Below are 23,968 nucleotides of genomic sequence, written 5' to 3' on the forward strand. Positions count from 1 at the left end.
CCTGTTGTACTCTGAGGTAACCTTCTTCGCTGTCCACTACAGCTCTAATTTTGGTGTCATCTGCAAACTTACTAACCATACCTCCTATGTTTACATCCAAATCATTTATAAAAATGATGAAAAACAGCGGACCCAGCACCGATCCTTGTGGCACACCACTGGTCACAGGCCTCCAGTCTGACAAACAACCCTCTACCACCACACTCTGTCTTCTACCTTTCAGCCAGTTCTGTATCCTCCCCAAGTATAGTCGTAACGCTATCCCTTATCAAAAATGCCACTGCCCCTCCTGTCTCTCTCCTCCCTCCTCCACCCCCACCCACCCCCACTCTATCCTTCCTATAGCATTTGTATCCTGGAACATTAAGCTGCCGGGAAAAAGATAACTTACAAAATGCAGCAGCCAATGAGTGCAAAGCAGAATCCCTCAAACAATAAACAACAATCAAATATTGGACAATGCTAATCAGAACTCTCATACTCCTTGAATAATGTCTATGCAATCCCTTGTATTGAATTTAAATACCAGCATAGTTACACGTGCAAGTCTCCAACGTGGGGTCTTGAATCCAGAATGACATCATAAATGACATTCTAAGAGCCTATAAAATCAATAAAGATCATGTGTTGCAGTAAGAAAGACTCTACCTCCAAGATTTGGCTGTGAATACTTCCTCAAATGGTTACAGGACCTCTCTGGGGTTTCCACACGGATGGGTACCAATAATTGTCATTTACCAGCACATTCAATGTAAATTCAAGAGAGTTGTAGGCATAATGGGTTTGGGATTCAGCAATGCCCTGGGATTTATATTGGGCTGTGACAAAAAAGCTAACGCACCCATGTCTATGCAGACTAACATAATTAAAAGCAAAGCCGGTATAAATGGTATCTGTTCAGTACATTGCTGCAGAGGCAGTGGGATGCACAGAAATATTCCAACATGCATTATTGGGAAAAGAATATTCTCCAAGTAGCCTTTCTTACTCCTTCCGATGGACTTGATGACTTCACGCACACAATTCTGCCCCGTAATAGAGATTACTATTCATGTGGGAAGCACTTATTGCAATGTTATGTACATTTTTCTATCATGTTGGCAATTTGGATTTTCCACTCCTCCTTAAATCGAACAGTGGAGAAGTCTTCGATTTAAATTTTCTGGCTTGCATTTATGCAATTGTATATGCAATATCCAGACTGAAAATACAAGATTCCTGACAAAGAACAACTTAGAATTTTACCTTTGATCGCACCTTGGCATGTTTTAATAATTTGGGCAGAATTCAGCAAATGCACTCATAAATTGAAGGCGATATCACAGTTTCAGTCAAAACACATTCATCATATAAACTTAGACATTTAAACAAAATGTACAATTCAACTTTTTGCAGTTCTTTTTCACCCATGCTACACGTTGAAACCAATGACATGACAAAGGAAGATACTCGAATTTACTACACACTTAATGTGAAGCTATAGACATAGACACCTGAAGGGCAGGATCTTTCTCTAAATGCCTAATGTATTTATCAATCTCAAAGCAGATTTCACAAATTAAGTAAAATGTTTGCCCCATCTCTGCTCATTTGAAAGGAAATCAAATATTTGCATTCATCTACATCCAATGTCTCCATCTCAGTTGCATTTTCTTATGCTCAAGTTGTGAATCACATAAATGATTGACAACTGATTGTGTGTGGCTCAAAGCCACTAACCCTTGTCAGCATGACAGACTGCAGATCTACATTCTATACTTATCCATTCTGCTGCAGGCGCATGCTTTTGCTTTAATGTAAACTATCCTGAAAGGTTTAGTCTGCCTCAGCAATTTTTACTGAAAGTTTATTTATGGTTGTATTACAGTAAAGTGGCTCCATCTGCTGTGGAAATCCAAAGCAAATAGTTCAACATCCCCCCCACCCCTTTAGCTTGCAATGCGTAACTGGGCCAAGTAGCATCAAAACTTACAAAATGTATGATCCTCTGTGAATTTAACATTGGCTCATTCAGAATTTGTAAGGATTTTCTCTCTTCTTTCACTTTAAAAACAAAAAGCTTATCGGAACTTAAACTTTCACTGTAACCTTGCCAATCATTCCAGCAGTTTAGATCATTAATACCTTAATTTAAAGTACTGTCTGCTACCGCTTGGCTTAAGCGTAGTTTATTTGCACACTCTTTATAAAATCAAATTCCTCGCACATTACAGGCAGATAACTAATTGAGTTCTGCAGTATTTACATTATCCACATTCCATTTCAACTTCAATGTGATTTTTTTCAGATATAAATTTCCAAGCAATCACTTTCATTTTCAACTTCAAGGCCTTGAGGCAGTCAGGTGCTTGACAGCTCATCAAACATACTTTAGTTTCCACAAATAAGGCATTTATGCTACATATGTTTAAATTCATTTTAAAAAAATCTTCTTCCCTTTTATAATCACAAGTCTGAAGTTAAGTTTGTGGGTAAAAATGGTTGTAATACTTATGACGGGTTAACTAAAATCAATATTTCTATGGTTATCTTTGTGGTGCAGACCACGGACTGTTAATTTAATACACAATTCAACCATTACATTTTCTAAATCACACTGACAGAACATCACTAAAAAAGGTGACTACATGAGTAAGAGAATTAACAACACAAAAATCTGCTTGAGTCAAAAGTCAGACTTCACTACTTTGAATGCCTTTAGCTTGGAGTCTGTTTTTTGAACATGAAGCCATGTTTTATATATTCAAAAGCACAATAAGGAAAGGTGCATTATTGTCTTGATCGCCAGGAAAGCTAATTCATTTCTTAAATAAAAGAGACCTCAGAATGTTAACAAGGTTGTAATCAAAGATTAGTCTGTAGGAAATTAACCCTTTACCTTTAGGTGGCTTTCCATGAGGAAGTCAGAGGCTTCAATTAATATTTTTACTTTTGTTACAGTTGAGAGCAAGAGGTTAACAGCCCTGTCACTAGATAAAGCTGTCCAGTGAGATAACAGTTACATATGGGCATAGGCCACTTTGCCCTTGATGCTCATTCCTCACTAGTCAAGATGTGCCATCTCAGCTTCAAACCACTGGCTTTATCTGATCATGCTGTGAAACACCTGCACTGGCGATCAGGCTTTGGCTTGATGTGCAAAGATCTGCCATCATCTGCTTGACATTGCACAAGTTATAATTATTCATCTGAATGAATATGTCAGAGCAGCAGCAGCAACCCTCTCATCACAGCAGCAGAAAAATACATCAAAACATTATCATCCCAGCAGGAAGACAGGGACCATAAGGAAAATTATGCATTTCAATATGGATGCCATGTAAAAATGTCAAGCTGTAACTCTAGCCGTGAAAAAAAATCATACGCCTTAATTAAAAATATATTCAAATACTACTGCCTAATACTTGGTAACAAATGCACAGATCAAATCTTTGCAAAATAAACAAATGTAGCAAATGGTTACAAAATACATGTATTTTATTACAATATTCATGTACTCTGTTTCAATATTTTGTTGTAATTCATACACCTTCCGGTTACAGATTTGGGCAGATATTTATTTTAAAACAATTAAAAGCAAAAAGGGATATAAAGATAAAATATAATTTATAATTTAATACAAATTATTATAATTTATATAATTTACTTCAGATTCAAATTATTTTGTGCTGAATGTAATTGCATAACAAAGTTTATCATCATGTCCATGAAATGCCTTGTGACTCACTTGTTTGCACTTGTGCAATTATTGAAAATTAGAGGATCTCCATATTTGACATTTTCCTTTTTGGTATCCTTGCTTTTCATGTTCTAGCTTTTTTAAAGTGTTAGTTTTTCGGCCACCATTCTGAACATTCTTATGCTTTTCCTACATTCTACAGTTTCTGACTTGTGTCCATTTAATAGAAAGTCCCACATGAATAGTCTTTATTTTAGTTTTGCCGCTTATGGAACACTGTGCCTTCTATAGTTTAAAATGTCCTACACATATTGATGTTCACAGTATGCTCCTAACAAGTCCCATTCTTGGACTTTGAGCACAAACTCTAGGCTTACTCTTCAAGTTGTGGTACCATTTTCAGTTGTGATGTTAAACAAAGGCCTTATTAGTACTCTCAAGCACATATCAAAATTTACCATTGAGGTATTTTGAAACAAAATATACAAGTGCTTGGTATCCTAGGGGCATAGTGGCTAGCACTGAGGCCTTGCAGCTCCAGGGACCTAGGCTCCATTCTGGGCTTGATTCCAACCTTGGACGACCTTATGTGGGGTTTGCACATTCTCCCTGTGTCCGCATGGATTTCCTCTGGGTGTTCCGGTTTCCTTGCACAGTCCAAAGATTAGGTCATAGAATTGTTACAGTGTAGAAAGAGGCCATTTGGTCAATCTATTCTGCATCCCACCAAGACTCAGGCTCCTGACCTATCCCTGGAACCCAGCATTAAAATTATGGCCAATCCAGCTAACCTAAGCCCATCTTTGGACTGTGGGAGGAAACCAGAGGAAGGAAATCTACCCAGACACATTGAAAAAGAGCAAACCCCACACGGTTACCAAAGCTGGAATCGAATCAGAGTTGCTGGTAGTGTGAGGCAGCAGTGGCAATTGATGAGCCACTTGGTGCCCCTTGAGGATTGGCCATGATAAACAGGCCTATTGGCTTCTTTCTGTAATCTTGGAATTCTATGATACAGTTGCATAAATGACTGAGCAACCCTCTTTAGGACACTCTGTTCTCATATTGAAGAGGTGGAGGAGGCAGCTAGAAACTTTCAAAAGAAAGTGTACCCTGTACAAAAGTCCTTCACTGTCCCATCACAGCAAGCAAAGATTTTCTAAGAGGAGTGGTGTTTGTACTACATCAACACCACTCCTCTTAGACAATCCTCGGGTCACAATGGCCATTTGCCTTTTGCAGTTAATAGACTTTAGGTTGCCAACAAATGTTTTCACATTCCAGTTTCTGAAGCTTAGCTTGTTTTTTTGACTGGAGAGATCGTAATCCTGGTGACTGCAGCGTCCCTGGGGAGGGAGGTACAGATTGTTATAAACACAATCTTTCACCAGAAGCAGCAGCTGAAGACCACATTAAGGTCCCCAGAGGTCTGGGCAATATTACCCAGAGAAAACTGGATATTGCTGCCTTGAAGGCTCTGGGGCAGCGGAAAGAGTTCCCGGGCCAGATGCATAATGGACTTGACCAAGTACCCATCCCTGATATAACCTAAATCTAGGCATTCTGAGATCAACTGAAGCCTGCCGTCCTTGATACCTGCATAGAGACTATTAGATTTGCTCTGTAATAGAACCAGAACTGATTTGACACGAATGACACCCAAATCTATGCTCTCAAGTGGAAGCAATGAGACTCTGGCAAAGCCACCGATATTCCCAGCGAATGACAGCAACATAGCACCAGCCAAAGGCTGATATCTAGCAATGTACTGATGATGTGAAGCACAATTACTGAGTGGAGAAGACATAGGAGATTCAAGCTTATGCAGACCAGCATGACATGCACAAGCTTTTTAGACTACCAAGGCAAGACTCACATTCGACTAGACAAAATCTTCTCTAATCACAGGATGGCTCCCAGCTCCTCAAGGACAACAAAACCATCTTTCAGCATTGGAGGGTGGTCTTCAAACTCTTCCTCAACCAAGAGTGCAGAGTATTCACAAAGAAGATCCACAAAGTCATCCCACAGCACATTGCGGAGAATTCCTAGAGTGATCCATCATTGAAATCATCTAACAGATGGAAACCAACAAAGTGAGAGATCCAGGTGGTAAATACGCACTGAGGTCTACCATGCTGATGGTCAGTTCATATTATGACTCCCTCAGCTTACTCTCCATCTCTGGGATAAAGAGGACATCCCCAGAAATGTCAAGAACATAGCCATTGTCACAATCTACTTGTGGGTATAAAGGGAATTGTGAAAACTACAGGGGCATTTCTCTCCTCTCTATCAAAAACAAGATCCTGACCTGAATTCTTTGTCCAGTCTCTGAGAAATTCCTCTAGAAATCCACTATGGTTTCTGATCATCCGAAGGTACTCCAGACATGGTCTTCGTGACTAGAAGACACAGGAAAATTGTTGGTGCAAAACCAAGAATCGTCCCTCACCTTCGTTGACCTGACCAAGGCATTTAAGTCTCTCAAATCACACAAGCCTATGGAAAATCCTGTGGAGTGTCATCCAGTTTATTGGTTGCTGATTGACGGTCTTCACCACCTTGAGACTTCTGCAGAATAATGAGTGCCACTGTCCTAAGCAGATGATCTGAAACTGACACCTTTTACATCAAAGTTGAAAAATGTGGTGCTGGAAAAACACAGCAGGCCAGGCAGCATGAGAATCTGCCTGGCCTGCTGTGTTTTTCCAGGACCACATTTTTCAACTCTGGTACTCCAGCATCTGCAGTCCTCACTTTCTCCTAGTTGACCTTTTACATCAAGGCTGGTGTCAAACAAGGTTGTACGAGCACTCCTACTTTGTTCACCATTCACGTTGTCCAACCTGACATATCACCACTGTCAAAATTCAATATCTTCTAGATAGGAAAGTTTTCAAATGAAAACTACTTTTGACTTCCCTGACCTTCAGTTTTTGGATGGCTGCTGTATGATGGCTCACTCTGCACAGTAAATGCAAAGGCTGCTTTACCTTTTCATTACCTTTAATAAAATTCTAGGCCTGTTCTTAAACAATCGCCAAGACAAACGTTCTTGTGGCCAGTTTAGCATCCCTGATCCACATACATTGACAGGGTGCCTCTAGAATACATGCAATACTTCCCATATCTCTGTAGCCACATTTCCCAAATCAATGAAAAAGTCCAGCACTGAATCAACTGTGCCAGCGCTGTTTTCTTCAAGATGGAATGCATGTTTGACACCAGGGATCTGTGAAAATTAACAAAGGTCGTGCTGTGAAGATTGTTGCCTGTACTGCCGTGAATCCTGGTCCATCTATCAACAAAGTGTTAGGTAAAGGGGTAAATTAGGGGAATGGATGGGTTGCGCTTCGGCGGGTCGGTGTGGACTTGTTGGGCCGAAGGGCCTGTTTCCACACTGTAAGTAATCTAATCTAATCTAATACATTATGAATTTTGAGAGATTCCATCAATAGTCCCTACAGTGATCAAATGGGATGATTGGTGAAACAACATGAAGCTTTTTCTGCCAATATCAATGCCCTGCTCCAGAAGAACCAACCTCAATCTATAGGCCAATGTGTCCGAATATCCAAAACCCACCTCATGCAGCAAGTTTGCTTCTGCCAGTTGTCTATTGATCAACACTCAATGGGTGGCCAAAGGAAAAAGGTATAAGAATACATTCAAGGTCACCCTAAATGATGGAGGCATTGATATCACTAACCGGGAGGAGAAAGCTGCCAACTGCTCAGACATGGTAACTTCTAATCTATTAGGACATCAGCCACATAGAAGCTCAGCAATTCAATCGCAAAGTAGAATGGTGGCAGAGGAAGGAGAAAGTAGTAAATCCAGGGCTGTGAATTACCATCTCAATCTTCGACTATTAGACGAGTTTCAAATAATTAATGTGATAGTTCCCTGGCGGGAAAATTCACAAATAAATACTGCTAATCCTGGAAAATGCAGAATTTATCAAATCATCTGGCTAACAGATCCTGGCATCTTCAAAAATGTTATAGTTCAATCAAGTGCTGAAACATGAAAAGGGTTCAAATTGGCAAAGTAGCATTGAGTGAAACGAAAATCCATGACCCTTTATGCAGCAATCCAAGGGAGATCAGGGATCATGGGTTGTAGTCAGGGGTCAAGGAAGGAGTCGGGGTCGGTGCACATAATTGGAAAATCAGCAGAAAAAAAAAGTTACCCAGGAGATACATTACACACCGGATCATCAACGCCACACTCACAGGAATCCGATTCACGAGAGAAGAAGAAAAGGATAACCAACTCCCATTCCTAGACGTGATGGTACAGAGAACACCGAACGGAGAATTCACCACAAAGGTATACAGGAAAGCCACACACACACAGACCAAGTCCTGAACTATGAAAGCAACCACCCCAACACACACAAACGAAATTGCATCAAGACACTATTCAAAAGGGCCACAACACACTGCAGCACACCAGAACTGCAAAAAGAGGAAGAGGAACACCTATACAAGGTATTCGCCAAAAACGGATACCCACACAATTTCATCAACAGATGCCTAAGAGAAAGACAACGGAACGAGGACATGCCACAACCCAAAGGACTAGCCACACTACCATACATCAGGAGCATCTCGGAACTGACAGCCAGACTACTGCGACCACTAGGACTTATAACAGCACACAAACCAACAGCCACCCTCAGACAACAACTCACCAGAACGAAGGACCCGATACCCAGCATGAGCAAAACTAATGTAGTTTACAAAATACCATGCAAGGACTCCACAAAACACTATATAGGACAAACAGGAAGACAGCTAACGATCCGCATCCATGAACATCAACTAGCCACGAAACGACACGACCAGCTATCCTTAGTAGTCACACACGCAGACGACAAGCAACATGAATTCGACTGGGACAACACTACCATTATAGGGCAAGCCAAACAAAGAACAGCCAGGGAATTCCTAGAAGCATAGCACTCATCCACAAACTCCATCAACAAACACATCGACTTGGACCCAATATACCGGCCACTACAGCGGACAGCTGAAACTGATAACAGGAAGCGGCAGGGACAGGCCACTATAAATGCCGGAGGAAACACCACAGAAGCGCTTCACAGGAGGCTCCCAAGCACTGAGGATGTCACCTAGACAGGGGACGAAACGTTTGCAACAAAAATTTCCAGCTCGGCGAACAGAACCACAACAATGATACATTACAATTTATCTGTCTAATTTCTCCTTCATAATCATCCAGGTAAGTATACTGAAACTAATCTGAAGTGTCTGATTTTTAACTCAAGAGTCAGAGACTTTTTAGGAGGATCCCAGAAGTGCAGGGTAATGGCCCATTGGAAGTTTAGATTTCTCAATCAATTCCCACAAAATCAGTGCATTAGGCGACCCAGACACTTGAAGATCTGGACCATGACTTTTTATGAGTCACAAATCAATCAATACATTTGGGTGGCATTGAAGGCAGGGCTAGCTTGCTAAACAAGCTCAAAAGCAGGTTTGCTGCATATTTCAGGAAAACATAATTGTTTTTTTCAAAACTGCAACTATTAGGTTTATTGAAACAAAACTAAAAGGACAGACAAGGTAAAGAGTATTTTTTTCCCTAGCTGCACAAATCTGCAGACTGAATGTCTGACACTAAGCCGAACTATTCAAGTGCTTAGGCAGTCGAGACTGAAAATAGCGCAAAATAAATAAGTTTCCTTCAACAAGTATATGTCACTAAGTTCTAAAAGGATCAGTGAACAAAAATAATTCCCCTCTTCCTAGGGGATGACCAGTTTTCTGCCGACGTTAAACGGAGGAATATTGTCTTTTAAATTGAAGGAAATTATTCGTAGCTTCACTTGCTACACCAAATTGAATCTGGTTTATACACAACTGGATAATGGAACTGGCATTTGTTTAGATAAAAGAACTAGAATATCATTATATCTTGCCAGATATCCAACTAATAAAAATTGTATTCAATTGCCTTTTTGTCTATTTGAGGCCAACAACTATAATCGTTTTGGAGTTCGTAAAATACAATGATTTTTCTCCTCTTTATTTCTTCATGGAATCATTCCTGGGCCCAATCATAGAGTCACAGAGTTGTAACAGCATGGAAACAAATCCTTAAGTCCAACTAGTCCACGCTGACAGTGTTTCTAAACTAAACTAATCCCACTTACTTGCATTTGGCCCAAATCCCTCCAAACCTTTCCTATTCACATACTTATCCAAATAGATTTTAAATGTTATAATTGTAACTGCATCCACCATTTCCTCTGGCAGTTGCCCCTCATACTCTTAAAACTTTCACCTTAAAAATATGCCCCCTAGGTTTGAACTCACTGAGCCTGGGGGAAAACCCCCTGCTATTCACCTTATCTATGCCCCTCATTATTTTAAGAACCTATATAAAGTCACCCCTCAGCCTCCTGCTTCAGTGAAAGAAGTCCCAGCCTGTCCAGCCTATTTTTATACCTCAAACCACCCATTCCTGGCAACATCCTGGTGAATCTTTTCTGAACTCTCTCCAGTTTAATAATATCCTTCCTATAGCAGTGCAACCAGAACTGCACAAGAGGCCTCACCAATGTCCTATACAATCTCACATAACATAATAACTCCTATAAGAGATTTTCATTTACATTACCAAACACTTATATTTTTTGATTAAGGAGGCTTTATCACAGCTCAGTGCACAAAGTCCACCCATATGCCTTTGCATATGCCATTGGTTAAGGGTCAAATTCTTTGTCTGTCTTCTTCCAGTCTATGAGCCAATTGTAACAAAGTTACCAGCATCTTGCCTAAGATCAGATAACAATATAGATCAAGAATCCTTTTAAGCTGATTAGTTCAGCTTATGGCTGAATAAACTCAGCAAAACATAAGGGAGGTTCAAATAACTGACTTTGAAATATTTTCACAAGATTGTTCTTCCAAACAAGATGCCTGTTTATCAGTAGATTCAGCTACACACTTATATTATTCGTATAATTTATAAAGACTGAACATTCCCTTGACAACAACACTATGGTACTCAAAAACAAAACAAAGGATAGTTAAGAAAACATTTACAGAATTTGACTTGTACCTGCTGTGTCCAAGAAATCACAAATGGAACAGGAAAATTTGTGGAACAATCAGGTGGTTCAGCTGGGTACTGAAGATAAACAAAAAGATATCAAGTAAGGAATAGGTTGCTGTTGTCTGCACAAGTGTCACAAACCTAACCAATCAAACCTCTGAACTCTTGACTTCAATGCAAGTCATTTCTTTGTGGAAGATCTTTTAAAAAGATGTAATTTTATAGAGAATAAACAGAGTTAACATTGAGTATGGTAACCCTTTTGTCAAAACTGGGTCACTGGACTGAAAACATTACCTCTATTTTTCTCTCCACAGATGCTGAGTTTGTCCAGCATTCTGTTTAGTTTCAGATCTCCAGCATTGACAGTTCTTTTTCAATACTGCATTTTCAAACTCATTTATTTGATTTTTTTTTCCAACCAATGCACGTCTGCATATATGTTACAATGAAAAGTTGCACTTCCATTTTAGTTTGGTTAGATTTCACACCTCTTTCTCTTGCACCTTCATCTAAAGTCAGTAATTGATAAATAAAACACAACTTGTTAAATTCCTTAGAAAATTTAAAGATGATGAACACAGGATTCCTTAAATTATGTATTATAACAATGACAAAAGTTTATATAATAACTCTTCAGAGGCTGGCATCCCATCAGCAATTACTCTTTATTTACAAATGCATAGCTTTAGATGATCAGTGTCTCCCATGGAGTCAGGTATTTAGGAGCTCAATATTCCTGACATTCATCTTTTTTTATGTCAGCCAGGTCTACTTGATTGGAACAGATTAACAGCTCCTCATATTCAATGAGGTCTAGATGACCGACCTTGCTACAATCACTGAAGTTTTAAACACATGTAAGTGAGCTAAGAATCCAGAAACCTCAATAGTTATACCTGATCCATGAAGAATAAAAACAAATCCCATTTGATTCTTAGCTTGTGGTGAGTTAAGAAATTTAAACCAAGGGATACAAAGGCAAATAGTCAAGGACCTTTGCAGGTGAAAAAAGGTCAAGACTCCAATACTAACCACTTTAATAATTTGTTCAGGGAAAAATCAATTTTAATGAATAGGTCAGGACAGAACTGTTGAACTTCCCTGAAAGTCATTCACACTTGAACCACTTTTAAAGTTACCAAGTAAGAATTACCAGGAATTTCAGCTTTCTCCATTTTCGCGGCACTTATCTGGAATACACCCTCTTCAAAAGCAGTCAAAACTATGCCCAATACTTACAATAAAAGTTTTTTGCTCTTAAATAAAGAAATAGACAAAGATCTAAGTCGAGTGTCACCTAAAAAAAACTCTGCTGATTATGGTTAGAAAAACAACTCAATGAAAAGGCTGGATTTCATCATTAAAAACAAAAAGTGCTGTAGATCACAGCTGGTCAAGCAGCACCCAGGGAGAGAAAGCAAGCTAACGTTTCGACTCTAGATGATTCTTCAGAGCTGACATGAAGTGTGGAGGGGGCAGAATTTAGGCATAGTTCTGATCTATGGAGTGGTGTGCGTGTGGGGCTGATGGAGTGTAGAGTGCTGAGGGAGAACTATGTTGATAGTTCTGATTAAAAGATCGGAATGTGAGAATGGCAAAACAAATGGCGTGTCTCATTGCCAGACTGGAAAGAACAGACAGTCCCACTGGAGTTGGGGGGGGGGGAGAAAGAGGACATGGTGGCAGAGAATGCATCGAGGTAAAGCTAAAAGAAAAGGAAGGAATGGGAGTGGGTTCACAATCTGATGGTGTTGAACTCATTATTGAGCCCAGAAGGTTGTAAATGCCTGGTCTGAAGAGGAGATGTCACTCCTCCAGTTTTCGCTGTGATTCACTGGAACATTGCAACATGCCAAGGACAGGAATTTCATCATTGCTGTTTGTGACTGTGGCATACAAAAAGCACAAGAGTAATACTAAATCAGGTATTGCTAGTCTCAACCAACCAAAAGTTGAAACTTGATACAGTTAAGTATGTACAGCAGTACCTCACTGACCTTTTCCTAATGTGAACCCAATTTAATGCCTTAGACTCCATGTGATCAGGGTAGAGAGTTGTGTAGGGAATGGGTGGCTTCAGATTGCAGTCACTGAACAGAGACAGGACAGCTTTAGCCCTTCATCAACTAGAACAATGTATAGTTGGCTTATGGTGGGGATAGGTGTGGGTAACAGTAGTTGTGTGCAGGGGTATATGATGAAAAGGTAGAGTTTCTCCAAAAAAGATGAAAGCCTACCTCTCCCTAGGCTTTTTTTTTGCAGTAGCAATTAGGCCTCAGAGAGCACTACAATGTCCACTAAAGTTGCAACTATTTCTGAAGGCCTCACTGATGCAGTTATTGCAGACCCTGAGATTGAGGCTTCAACTTTCCCTCACACACAGTTTGGGAAGCCCTATTCTACACCAGCAAGTCTCAAAAATGCAGCGAATTCACTATTGGGTTTATTTTTTGAAATACACCAGCAAATATTCAAGAAAGAGGCGTGATCTGAAATAATAGGACATCTTTGTAAAACTTAACTAGAATTAAAAAGTGTCAGATACTTTCAAAATGTAAAACTACTGGTATTAAATTTCTGAGCTAACCTTCCTCCCTTCTTTTCCGAAACTATTGATTCCTCACTAAGGGATATACATATAAACACTTTTGTCCTTTCTGCACTCAATTTAAATAGTCCTCCACACATGTTCATGTGGGGAAGATCAGAACTATGCCTAACAAAACCAAAGAAGAGACAGGTAAAGATATTTTTTCCCAGTTACACTGGGAAACATATATTGAACATATATGACATAAATGGTAGGATAGTGAAGAGTTTCAAGAAGTTTGAGGCCCATTGCAACTTAAAGCTAAAGGAGTTTTCCTTGTCAAGCACATGTCACCAAGTTCGAAATGCGCAAAAATGATTTCCCACTCCCAGGAAATGGGCGTTTCTATACAGAAATTAATGTTATTTTAAATGATGTTATTTAAAACCAAATAATAGATTGGCATCTTCACTCACTTATCATGTTCTTGCATGATGGGCATTGGACAGGAGCCATGAACCTTGGGACAGCAAATATCTCTTGGGACCAGGAATCAGTGGAAGTGGCTCAAGATTGGCCAAAACAGCTAGGTGACTCAAAATAAAGGCATTATGGCATTTTCTGATCCAACTGCATGCTGACAGAGTGGTAGCCCTATGGTTCCAGGGCATTTCTCCATTAATATGGAGGACCCGCAAAGCCACATGTACGATTGATAGCACTTGACGCCATTCCAAAACCTGCTCACTTGGCAAAGCCATGGGTGCTTTCCTCCTGTTTCTCTCTGGTAACAGACAAAACTATGAAGTTGCTGGTCATGGTGTACTGAGCCTTTGATACTTCTGTACTGCAGCAACAGAGAGCAGAGTGACCACACCCTTTTTGAATCATAGATGACTCAGACAATGTTAAATACTGAAGTAGTGACAGAAAATTTGCTCTGTGAAGACCATTAGTTGGTAGCACCTGTTACTTCTGCAGACAGCTTCCCTTATCAGTGGCTTGCACTCAATGTCCCTGGAATGTCACAATTGAAAAGAAGCTACAGCTATAGATTCCCAACGTTGGAAGGTTCATAGCTGACTGGCACAAATCTCTTCTGGCCCCTAGCAAGATGCAGCAAGCAAAAATGTGACTGACTACCTTGACAGCACTGTTTTCTACAAACTTTGTAGCATGAGAAAAGCTAGTCGAAAGCACCATATTTGCAATTTGGATGGCTGAGCCTTTTGTACCTCTAGGGGAGGTTGATGGTGGGGGCAATGGTTAGATGTGTGGACCTCTTAGATGCATATTAAATGATATTAATTATAAAATGATGTTAGATTAACTTGTAGTGTCAAAAATTGTCAAAGCAGAAATCAAACAGGTCTTAGAAGTTGCTTGAAGTCATGAGCAGTGTTCTCTATGTACTACGAGACACACATCAGCTCTCGCACTCTTATAAACATGGAGTGCCACATGGGCCTTACCAAAGTACGCCTACCATTTGTGGTTGCTCTGGTTTCCATGGCATTGGCCCTAGAGCACTGCACCACCAAACACCTCTGCTAACATCATTTTTTGTCCCCCAAGCATACGTTTTATATCATCCAAATTTGTTGTGCATTCTTCAGATAACATTTACATTAGATCAACCTATGTGCCCTATCAAAACTCTTTATTGATCAAACCTGAATATTCCCTGCACAAATAACTACTTTATGCTCCGTTCAGAGTTCAAGGCATCAATATTTGTTACTATTTTTTAAACCAACTTTATTTATTAGGTCCTTCAATTATTTCCATGCTACTCAAGTGTTAAACGTTTCAAAGGTAATACATAATTCACTAATTTTCTGTTTAATGTTTATCTCAATTTTATGGTAGAATTGTTCTTTGCTACCAAGAATAAACTACTGTACATTGAGTGTTACTGCACATCTACATGAAAATACTAATGTTGTTTTGAAAACACAAACAAGACACCAGTAAATAGATGCAAGCCACAAAATGTTTTGAGATATTTTTGAACCTGCTTGTTCAGAGATGCTGCTACATACCTCTAGAGCAGGTCGGACTCAAATCCAGTCCTCCTGGCTCACACTATCACTTTTCCACAAAAGCTAATTTTTTTTTAATATAAAGACCTAAATGAGAACATTGGCAATTTTATGACTTGCTGCCTTAATCAAAATTCATACTATATTTCCCTCTAGCACACTGCAAGTTCTGTGTTAACTCCCAATGTCACCTATCACAAGGTTTAACATGTGAGTGCTCTGATTTTATGCTTCACAATCAACATTGAATGGCCGAGGCACAACTAAATGACAAATAAGAGGATTTTTTTTTTATTTATTGCTCTCAGTACTATATGGAAAGTTATTTACTTGAAGAAGAAAACATGTTCTTTTTTCCAACCACTGCAAAACTGGACATTTCATGGCTTGTCAATTGTGGACAGGGACAATAGCTGCAAAATATTTCCTTGAACAGTTTATGGAACAGCAAATAGAATTGATGATGTTTAAAATCAAGGAATATTTCAATAGATGACAATTTGAAAGCCATGACAAAACTTGGAACAATATATTATCGTTGGGTTAAACGAATCTGTTCAAGCGTCAATTATAGGATGGGAAGAGCATGACAGAGACAACTTCAATGATACTACCCCAAGCTATCAGCAAGATACACAAGATCACTTCAATACCTGTTTTGATATCGTAGTTTGCAAGGCAGGGCATGACGTACAGGGCAACTGTCGTATCCGCCGGTCTGGTTACTACGAGTTTCAGTTATCCGCGGTTTAGATTAGATTAGATTCCCTACAGTATGGAAACAGGCCCTTCGGCCCAACAAGTCCACACCGACCCTCCGAAGAGCAACCCACCCAGACCCATTCCCCTACACCTAACACTGTGGGCAATTTAGCATGGCCAATTCACCTAACCAGCACATCTTTGGATTGTGGGAGGAAACGTGAGCACCCAGAGGAAACCCACACAGACACAGGTTTACCGTGGCCCAAACATGTTACATGGAACGTTTCAGAATCATTGACCAGGAGTTGCCGGGAAGGTAAACTTCCCATTTAACTGAAAGGGTTTGCTGCCATCTGTGGTAGGACTTGGAACATATCCCCTGCAGGTGCAGGGGGCACCACTGTACTTAATACGGATTCTGGAAAGAAATGCATTTTATAGATTTTTAAATTATCCAAGAAGTTACTTTGTTTAAAAAAAAAGTACACAACCTTAAAATGGAAAACCGGCAAATAAGTCTATCGGTGTCCCTTAAATATTTCTTAAATAATTCCAGTTCTTCAAGATGTACTGTAGCAACTCAGAGACTCCTTTGACTGCACCTTCCAATTCTGTATCTTCTGCCGCCCTTGTCCTTCTAGGTGGCAGATGTAGAGGAGCACTACCATCTGAAAATGCCTATCCAAGACATGCACCATTCTGTCTTGGAACTATAATTGCTGTTCCTTTTCTGTTGCTCAGTTAAAATCCTGGAACACCCTTCCTAAAAGCACTGCGGGTATTCTGGAAGCTAATTCTAATAAACATTTGCTCACCCAAGAAGAAGACAAGACTGACTCTCTTGATATGGACCATGTCTAGCATCAAGGAACCAAAGACTGGAGACAATGGGAATCAGGAGGGGAGAGGAGGGGAAGGAATTTTATGCTGGTTGGGACCATTCCTAGCATAATAGAAGATGGTTGTGTTTGTTAGGGATGTATCAGCTCAGCACCAGCACATTACAACTGGAGCTCCTCAAATTTTCTTAGCCCAACCATCTTCAACTGCTTCATCAGCGATCTTCCCTCCTTCATCAGATCAAAAGGAGTATGTCTGCTCTTGATTGGATAATGTTCAGAATCATTCACAACTTCTAAGATGCTGAAGTAGTCCGTTTCCATTTGCAGTATGACACAGACAACATTCCAACTTGGGCCAATAAGTGGCAAGTAACATTTATACTTTACAGGTGCCAGGGAATGACCCTCTCAAATGAACAGAGAATGTAATAATTACCATTGACATTTAATAGCACTATCATTGCTCAGTCCCACACTAACAACATTCGGGGGTTTACCCTCAACCAGAAATTGGAATTGACTAGCCATATACGTCAAGACAGGTCAGAAGCCGGGTACTCAACAGATTGGACCTTGCCTCCGGTTCCTGAATATGCATTCGCCATCCACAGAGCACAAGTCATATAAGTGATGAAATTCTATTTACCAGGATGCGTACAGTTCCAACAACACTGAAGAAACTTGACACTATCCAGGACAAAGCAGTCTGCTTGATTATCACCCTATCTGCTACTATAATATCCCTTCTGCACAGATGCACAGTGACAGCAGTATGTATTATCTACGAGATGCACTGCACTAACTCAGAGGCTCCTTTCACAGCACCTTCTCATCCTGTGCCCTCTACCAACTAGAAGGACAAGGGCAACAGATGCACAGGAGCACCATCACCTGAAAATGCCCATCCAAGACACACACACCATCCTGTTTTGGAACTATAATTGGTCTTCTTTCACAGTTCCTGGGTCAAAATCCTGGAACTCCCTTTCTAAAGCACTGTGGGTATTCTTACACCCCAATGGCTGCAGCTGTTCAAGAAGTCAGCTCTGTACCGCCTTCTCCAAGGCAGTTGGGGATAGGCCAAAAATGCTGGCCGAGATGTGGACACCCAATGAACAAATAAGAGAATCCTTATGTTTGCGATCTTTAGTTAACATCAAATATTCAAGACTGATTAATGAATTATGTTATACTGTACAGTTTCAGCTTTTGGCTAAAGTATAACTATCCTAAAATAAAATGCAATTGCGAACCTGACCATCTTATATCATAGGTTTCAAATCTCAAACTCTTAAGATGAAAGTGCACGGCCAAATAGTAACCAGAAACAAGTTGCACAAGTAAATAAATGCAACTCATTGTATCTATATTGACATTTTTTAAATATACAAAACTGTTCAAAAGGAATCCCAACATTATACCTTTGAATCCATTACCAGTGCCTCACCTTTGATTTTAATTTAATTGTGATCATATGCTCTCGACCTGCAGAATCCTCAGCCTTCAGCTTAATGGTTCTGAACTCTGCATCCATATAAGCAAGTCTGAGAAGAAAATATATGAAAGGTTTATGAAATCAAAGTCTACTAGTGATTTGATGTGTTTGCTTTACCCCTATTAATCTGAAACTAATATCAGAAAGACAAGGTCTTGAGTGCCAAGCATTTCTCCTGTCACAGATTTACTGCTGTTAATACACCAGTCGGCTGTTTAATGTGTTCATATATCACAAAGTTATTTACGACCTGTGTCAAGGCTCACGCTGTGGTCAGTGAGCACCATGTTTCAGTTTTCCATCATGGGAACCTTTGGCACACACAGCAGGTTCTTGTCAGCCTTTACTTATGTTCACATAAAACTTCCTGTCAGGCCTTTGATCAATTTTTGCAGTTTTATACTGTGTTAGAGCAGGCAGCATTTTTAAGCCCATTAGTATTATTAGTTTTTAAATCTATTCTTTCTCATTAAATCTTTCATCTTGCAAATTATTAACATTTGCAATGAAAACCATCATGTATGCATTTGTAACTTATCTACCTTTTGCTTTAAGAGAAATTGTGTACAATTCTGAGTAGGAAGCTCATTAATGTACTTTACTTAATTGGAGAACTATATCTGTAAACCTGCTCCAGCTGTAGACACTCAACTGTTTAGATTGGCTTTGTTAATCAATTTCAAATGGCTCTGACAAAAGTTAGTGATTAGAGTTTAAAGAATTCAATTAAAAAAATTAAAGAATTTCATCGCCCTTACAATGAGACACCAAGTCAAACTGACCATTAACATCCTAGCTTTCTTCACATTGTGCTGAGATAGACAAGCTTGGTCAGTGTAGTAGCAAAACCACTGCAGTCTTCGCATCCTTTGGTCAATGTAAAGAAAGTAAGAATTTTCAACAGTCAGACTGCTAGTCAATTTCTCTTGGAATATGACACAATGACAATTACCAGCATGCAAAATTCCAGAGAGATTTTAAGCAGTCATTGAAGGAAATAAGATTGAGGAAGACCAGGTTTTGTCTATTCTTTACCATTCCTTTTGGAGCCACAAAAGGCAAATGAGACAAGTTCTTGATCTGGCTTCTCGATGAAACCCAGCATAAATATGGTGACTGTGCGCCAAGAGGTTATAAAAGAAATCTTGATCAATGGGAAATAGATATTATTTTATTATTTTGTAGGAAGTGGCCATTGCTGGTAAGACCAGCATTGAAAAGGTAGTGATTAGCAGCCTTCTTGAACCGCTGCAGTTTAGGTATACATTAAAGTGCTGTTTGGATGACTCTCAAAGTTCAGTTAACCAACTCACTTTGGGACTAACCAAAAGCAGAGATTGATAGGTTGAGGCAAAACTTTTGGAAACCACCGAGTCCCAACCCAGCTATCAAGTAGTGAATGCAGTTTCTTGGCAAACAGGATAGGCAAGTGCCAAAATAGCCCTTGTACCCACTAGTTCATGGAAATAATGTACCTTTTCAATGACAATGCAAATTCCTGCAGATGCCAGTGTGTTGAGATAGACTGGTAGACTAATAAAGACAATTTATTGACTACTTATGGTCAGACTTTGACAGATTTTGAAAGACTTGGGGTAGTACACATAATAGAATTCAGCAGATTGCAGAAATTCCATTTAGAAGAATGCAGAAATCAAGATTGCAGAGATTTCACTGGAAATTCCCCAATCTCTGCTGGCAAGAGTTGTGTTTTTGCGCCAAATTAACAAGTATGGGCAGACTTCTCAGTTTGACAGGAGTTAAATTTGTGAATAGACATACGCTGCTCGAAGAAATGCTGGATGCATTAAAAAAAATTCTGAGAAATATGTTAAGTGTCCACAGAACAAAAAGAAAAATCTGTGAAATGACAGGAAATGGAGGGTGCAATGTTAAAACTGTCTACATACAAGTCACAGGTAGCCAAAATAAGAACTGAAACTCATGGAAAGTGAGGACAGAAATGTTATTGATAATTTGATAATTGATCATTTTGAGTAGTGAAGTGAATTTGTGATTTACAATAGGAGAATGAACCTCAGAAATGCTTAGAGTGTAGCCAATGTTTCAAGTGCAATCCAAATTATTAATGTCATGAACTGTCCCAATGGTACAACACGGTAATCCAAACTAAGCATGAAAGGGAAGCTTCAGAGAACAATGGACATACAAATCAAAGAAAAACCATTGTAGTATTGACGAGATTAATGTGATCCTAGTGATTAATGTGTTGGTGGCAGAGTCTTTCAATTGTGCAGTATTACACACTGGATACATGTCTACAGTGTGTCAAATAGTCTGGCTAAAATGCTACCTAGAATCTCCAAGTAATAAGGATAGAGACAAAGTTAGGGAATTTGAGAGTTCCATCAGATTTGGGGATGACAAGACACTAAATCTTTGAAAATAATGGTTATTCCTTGTAAGATAGGGGAATCAATCATTTTATTAGCACTGATGTAGTGTCCAGTGAAGTACCATTGTTATTATATAGGCCACAAATGAAGCAAGCACAAATGAAGCTGGATATGGAGAATGACAAAATCATTGTTGTTTGAAGTTACAGGTAATCCATTAAAGGGATCCTGATTGCAATATATCCTCTTCACTAAAGAAGTTAAAAAGTGTCGTTGATATCAGGTGTAGTAAATTAGAAGATAAAGTGAAATGTGTTAAAATTAAGTAGACTATTTGTGAAATGAATTGGCTAATGGTGAGTTTATATATGTATACACAAATATTAACATAATTATGAATATGGCAGCAAAAAAAACCATTTAACAATAGGTTATGTTAAAGGAACCATGCAGTAACAGACAAAATAGTTCATAACATTTTGGTGAATCATCCAAAATGTAAATTATCACCTGTACCATGTGGGTTGCCCGTGCTAAGAATTTCTTGAAGATGATAGGATAATAAAGCCCATATCAGTTAAATTTTGAAAGGAATCCTAAGGTTCTCAGTAATAAGTGATCAATTATAGCTTGGGCAGGGGCTATAATTGACTCAACTTTCTCTGAGCATTTGATTGTATTGCATGCAGGCTGAAAGGCTTTCAGTAAGCTCCAGTCTTAGAAAGAATTCAGAAAGCCTTAAGACACAATGTAAGGCCGTTGGAAACCAGCTTCGATCAGCAGGGTATGGTTTGTAATAAGAAGCGAGGCCTAAAGACTGGAGAAGCCCAGGAAGGTTACTGTTGAAAGTGGAATAATAATGTTACAGTATAGGAATGCAACTGTTCAAATATACTCTCCAAGGTTGTTTGATATGGATTACAACTTTGTAGATTGAAATCTCCCAAATCCAAATGTTACACAGCAATAAGCATCAAAATACCACAACAGACAGCTTGTCCAATGATAAACAGATCAATTCTGATGGTAAATAGGAGGTTATTGGCTCCAAAGTACATCTCCAAAAGTGAGTATCGACATACAATATTTACCAGAAGGGGCAGCACAATGGAGAAATATGAATAAATATGAGCATGGAAAATATAAAAGTTGGGTGAGAAGGAACAGGTTAGGTCTATGGATGAAGAAGTACAGAAATTAAAAAGGTAATAAAACTCAAACAGTGAGTTTGTAAGCTCAAACAGTAGATCTGGAAGGAAACATGCCTCTAGAAAAATATTATGACCATTGAAAAAACTCATATTAAAAGGAGGACAAAGAAAAACAGCAGCAAGATAGAGGGCACAGTATAACAAGGTTAAGAAATATAGTACCAACCAGGAACGCCATCAGGAGCAGAAGCTCATGTGGTTCGTAAACGATCCAGAAGTCAAGTCAATACATGATGTCAAACAACAAGAATTAAAAAGCTGAAGAGAATTTGGGGTAATAACACTAACAAATAAGGGACAACCAGCTCAGTATATGCACAACAAAAGTGTCCCCTGATGGAACATACAAAGTTAATGCAAGTCTAGTGGCACAAGATTTTGAAGAATATTGGGGACCTCGATATCAGTAAATTCACTATCAATTTTGAAAATTTTCTTGGCTTTGTTAGCAACAAATGCTTGGGAGTGTAAATCAATTAATATTATAGCTGCAGTTCCGCAGGGAGATCAGCTCAAGAGGGAAGAGTTTCTTCATCCTCCAAGAGGCATCAGATGCAATGGGACAATCTGGGTTTTAAATACATATGGATATGGCCTAAATGATGCCTGTAGATTTTGGTATTCCTCAGGAAGATCTATATTAGTAAAATTGTGTTGTTTTCAGTTAAACTTCCGTGTCTTATTGATACTAAGGGTTAGTTTTCAAGCATCTTTAATATACACACAGATAATTTTTTGAGCAGTAAATTTGAAAACATTGTCAAAAATGGGCTTAAAGCAGAATTCAAAATTGGAATTCAGTATGCTAAGGCTTTTAAGCTTTGAAATCAGGTAGCATGAATTGAATATCACTCTGTATAGCATTCTTATTTGAAAAAATGTTAACTCCATTGTTATTAGTCAAAGTAGGACCTCACAAAAACATGCAGCAGCATTCAAAACTAAAATAAAGGAATTACAATTAGACAGCTGAATTAGTTGGGCACTCAAGCGAGATGCCAGTTCTGAAGAATTAGAGTAGAGTACAACAAGAAGACCCAAGATGGAAGATATTATTTGGTGAACAAAACACTAAGAAAATTTAAAATAGAGCATAAATGGTGTTATCAAGTTTCCAGCATTGGGAGATACCACAAACATAAAACTTGTTGGCTTTAGTGATGCCTCTTAGGTAAATCTGTGATGGATTCTCCAGTACAGGCAAATCTCTGATTTTTCTTAAGGGAAAGGTGGTAAATTTGACTCTTTGGCTTGGGAGGCAAGAAGGATCAGCAGAGTAGTAAAAAATGCCTTAATAGCAGAAACTCCCATTCTTGATGAGGCTTCTTTCTTGATGAAACTACTGGATGAAATTTCAAAAAAAGAGGTTTCAGCATCAATACCCGTTGAGTGCTACACTTATAATAAATCACTATGAGATAATGTATACTCAACAAAATGTACGAATGGAAAAAGACTGAGGTAAATGCTGCAGTTTTAAAACAGAACTGAAAAATGGATAAATTTCCAAACTGAAATAGATGGATAGCAGTGTCCAGCTATGTGATTGGATTAGATTAGTTTCCCTACAATATGGAAACTGGCCCTTCAGCCCAACAAGTCCACACCAACCCTCTGAAGAATAGCCCACTCAGACCCATTCCGTTTACTCTATATTTACCCCTGACTAATACACTTAACATGGCAATTTAGCATGGCCAATTCAACTGACCTGCATATCTTTGGATTGTGGAAGGAAACTGGAGCACCCAGTGGAAACCCACGCAGACACTGGGAGAATATACAAACTCCACAAAGACAGTTGACCAAGGGGGGAAATCGACTCCAGATCCCTGGTGCTGTGAGGCAACAGTGCTAACTGCTGAGCAACTGTGCCACCCATAATTTGTTTTACAAAGAAAGGGTCAAGCTCAAAGAAACAGTTGGATGTACTGGAGATAGGACGATTGGAACTTTAATTCAAAGAAAGAAAACAGGAGCATTTGTTTTTAGACAATATAGACAAACATAATGAA

The 23,968-nt window shown here is 39.1% G+C and overlaps 1 protein-coding gene across 4 annotated transcripts in view; it reads right to left on the bottom strand.

Annotated features, from left to right (window-relative positions):
- fancl (FA complementation group L) overlaps nucleotides 1–23,968 on the bottom strand; it is an 89,188-nt gene that overhangs the window by 23,216 nt on the left and 42,004 nt on the right. For 3 of the 4 annotated variants that reach the window (XM_043696040.2, XM_043696041.2, XM_087991403.1), the window contains 2 exons: nucleotides 18,338–18,434; nucleotides 10,775–10,843 (listed from right to left, as the gene is read on the bottom strand). In XM_043696040.2, coding sequence (XP_043551975.2) covers nucleotides 10,775–10,843; nucleotides 18,338–18,434 — 166 coding nt within the window. The remainder of the gene's footprint in view (nucleotides 1–10,774; nucleotides 10,844–18,337; nucleotides 18,435–23,968) is intronic. The other variant, XM_087991404.1, reaches the window with a different exon arrangement.

Source organism: Chiloscyllium plagiosum, unplaced genomic scaffold (genome assembly GCF_037043375.1).
Source record: "Chiloscyllium plagiosum isolate Xiang-an unplaced genomic scaffold, Cpla_swu_hap1 HiC_scaffold_10, whole genome shotgun sequence".
Taxonomy (NCBI): domain Eukaryota; kingdom Metazoa; phylum Chordata; class Chondrichthyes; order Orectolobiformes; family Hemiscylliidae; genus Chiloscyllium; species Chiloscyllium plagiosum.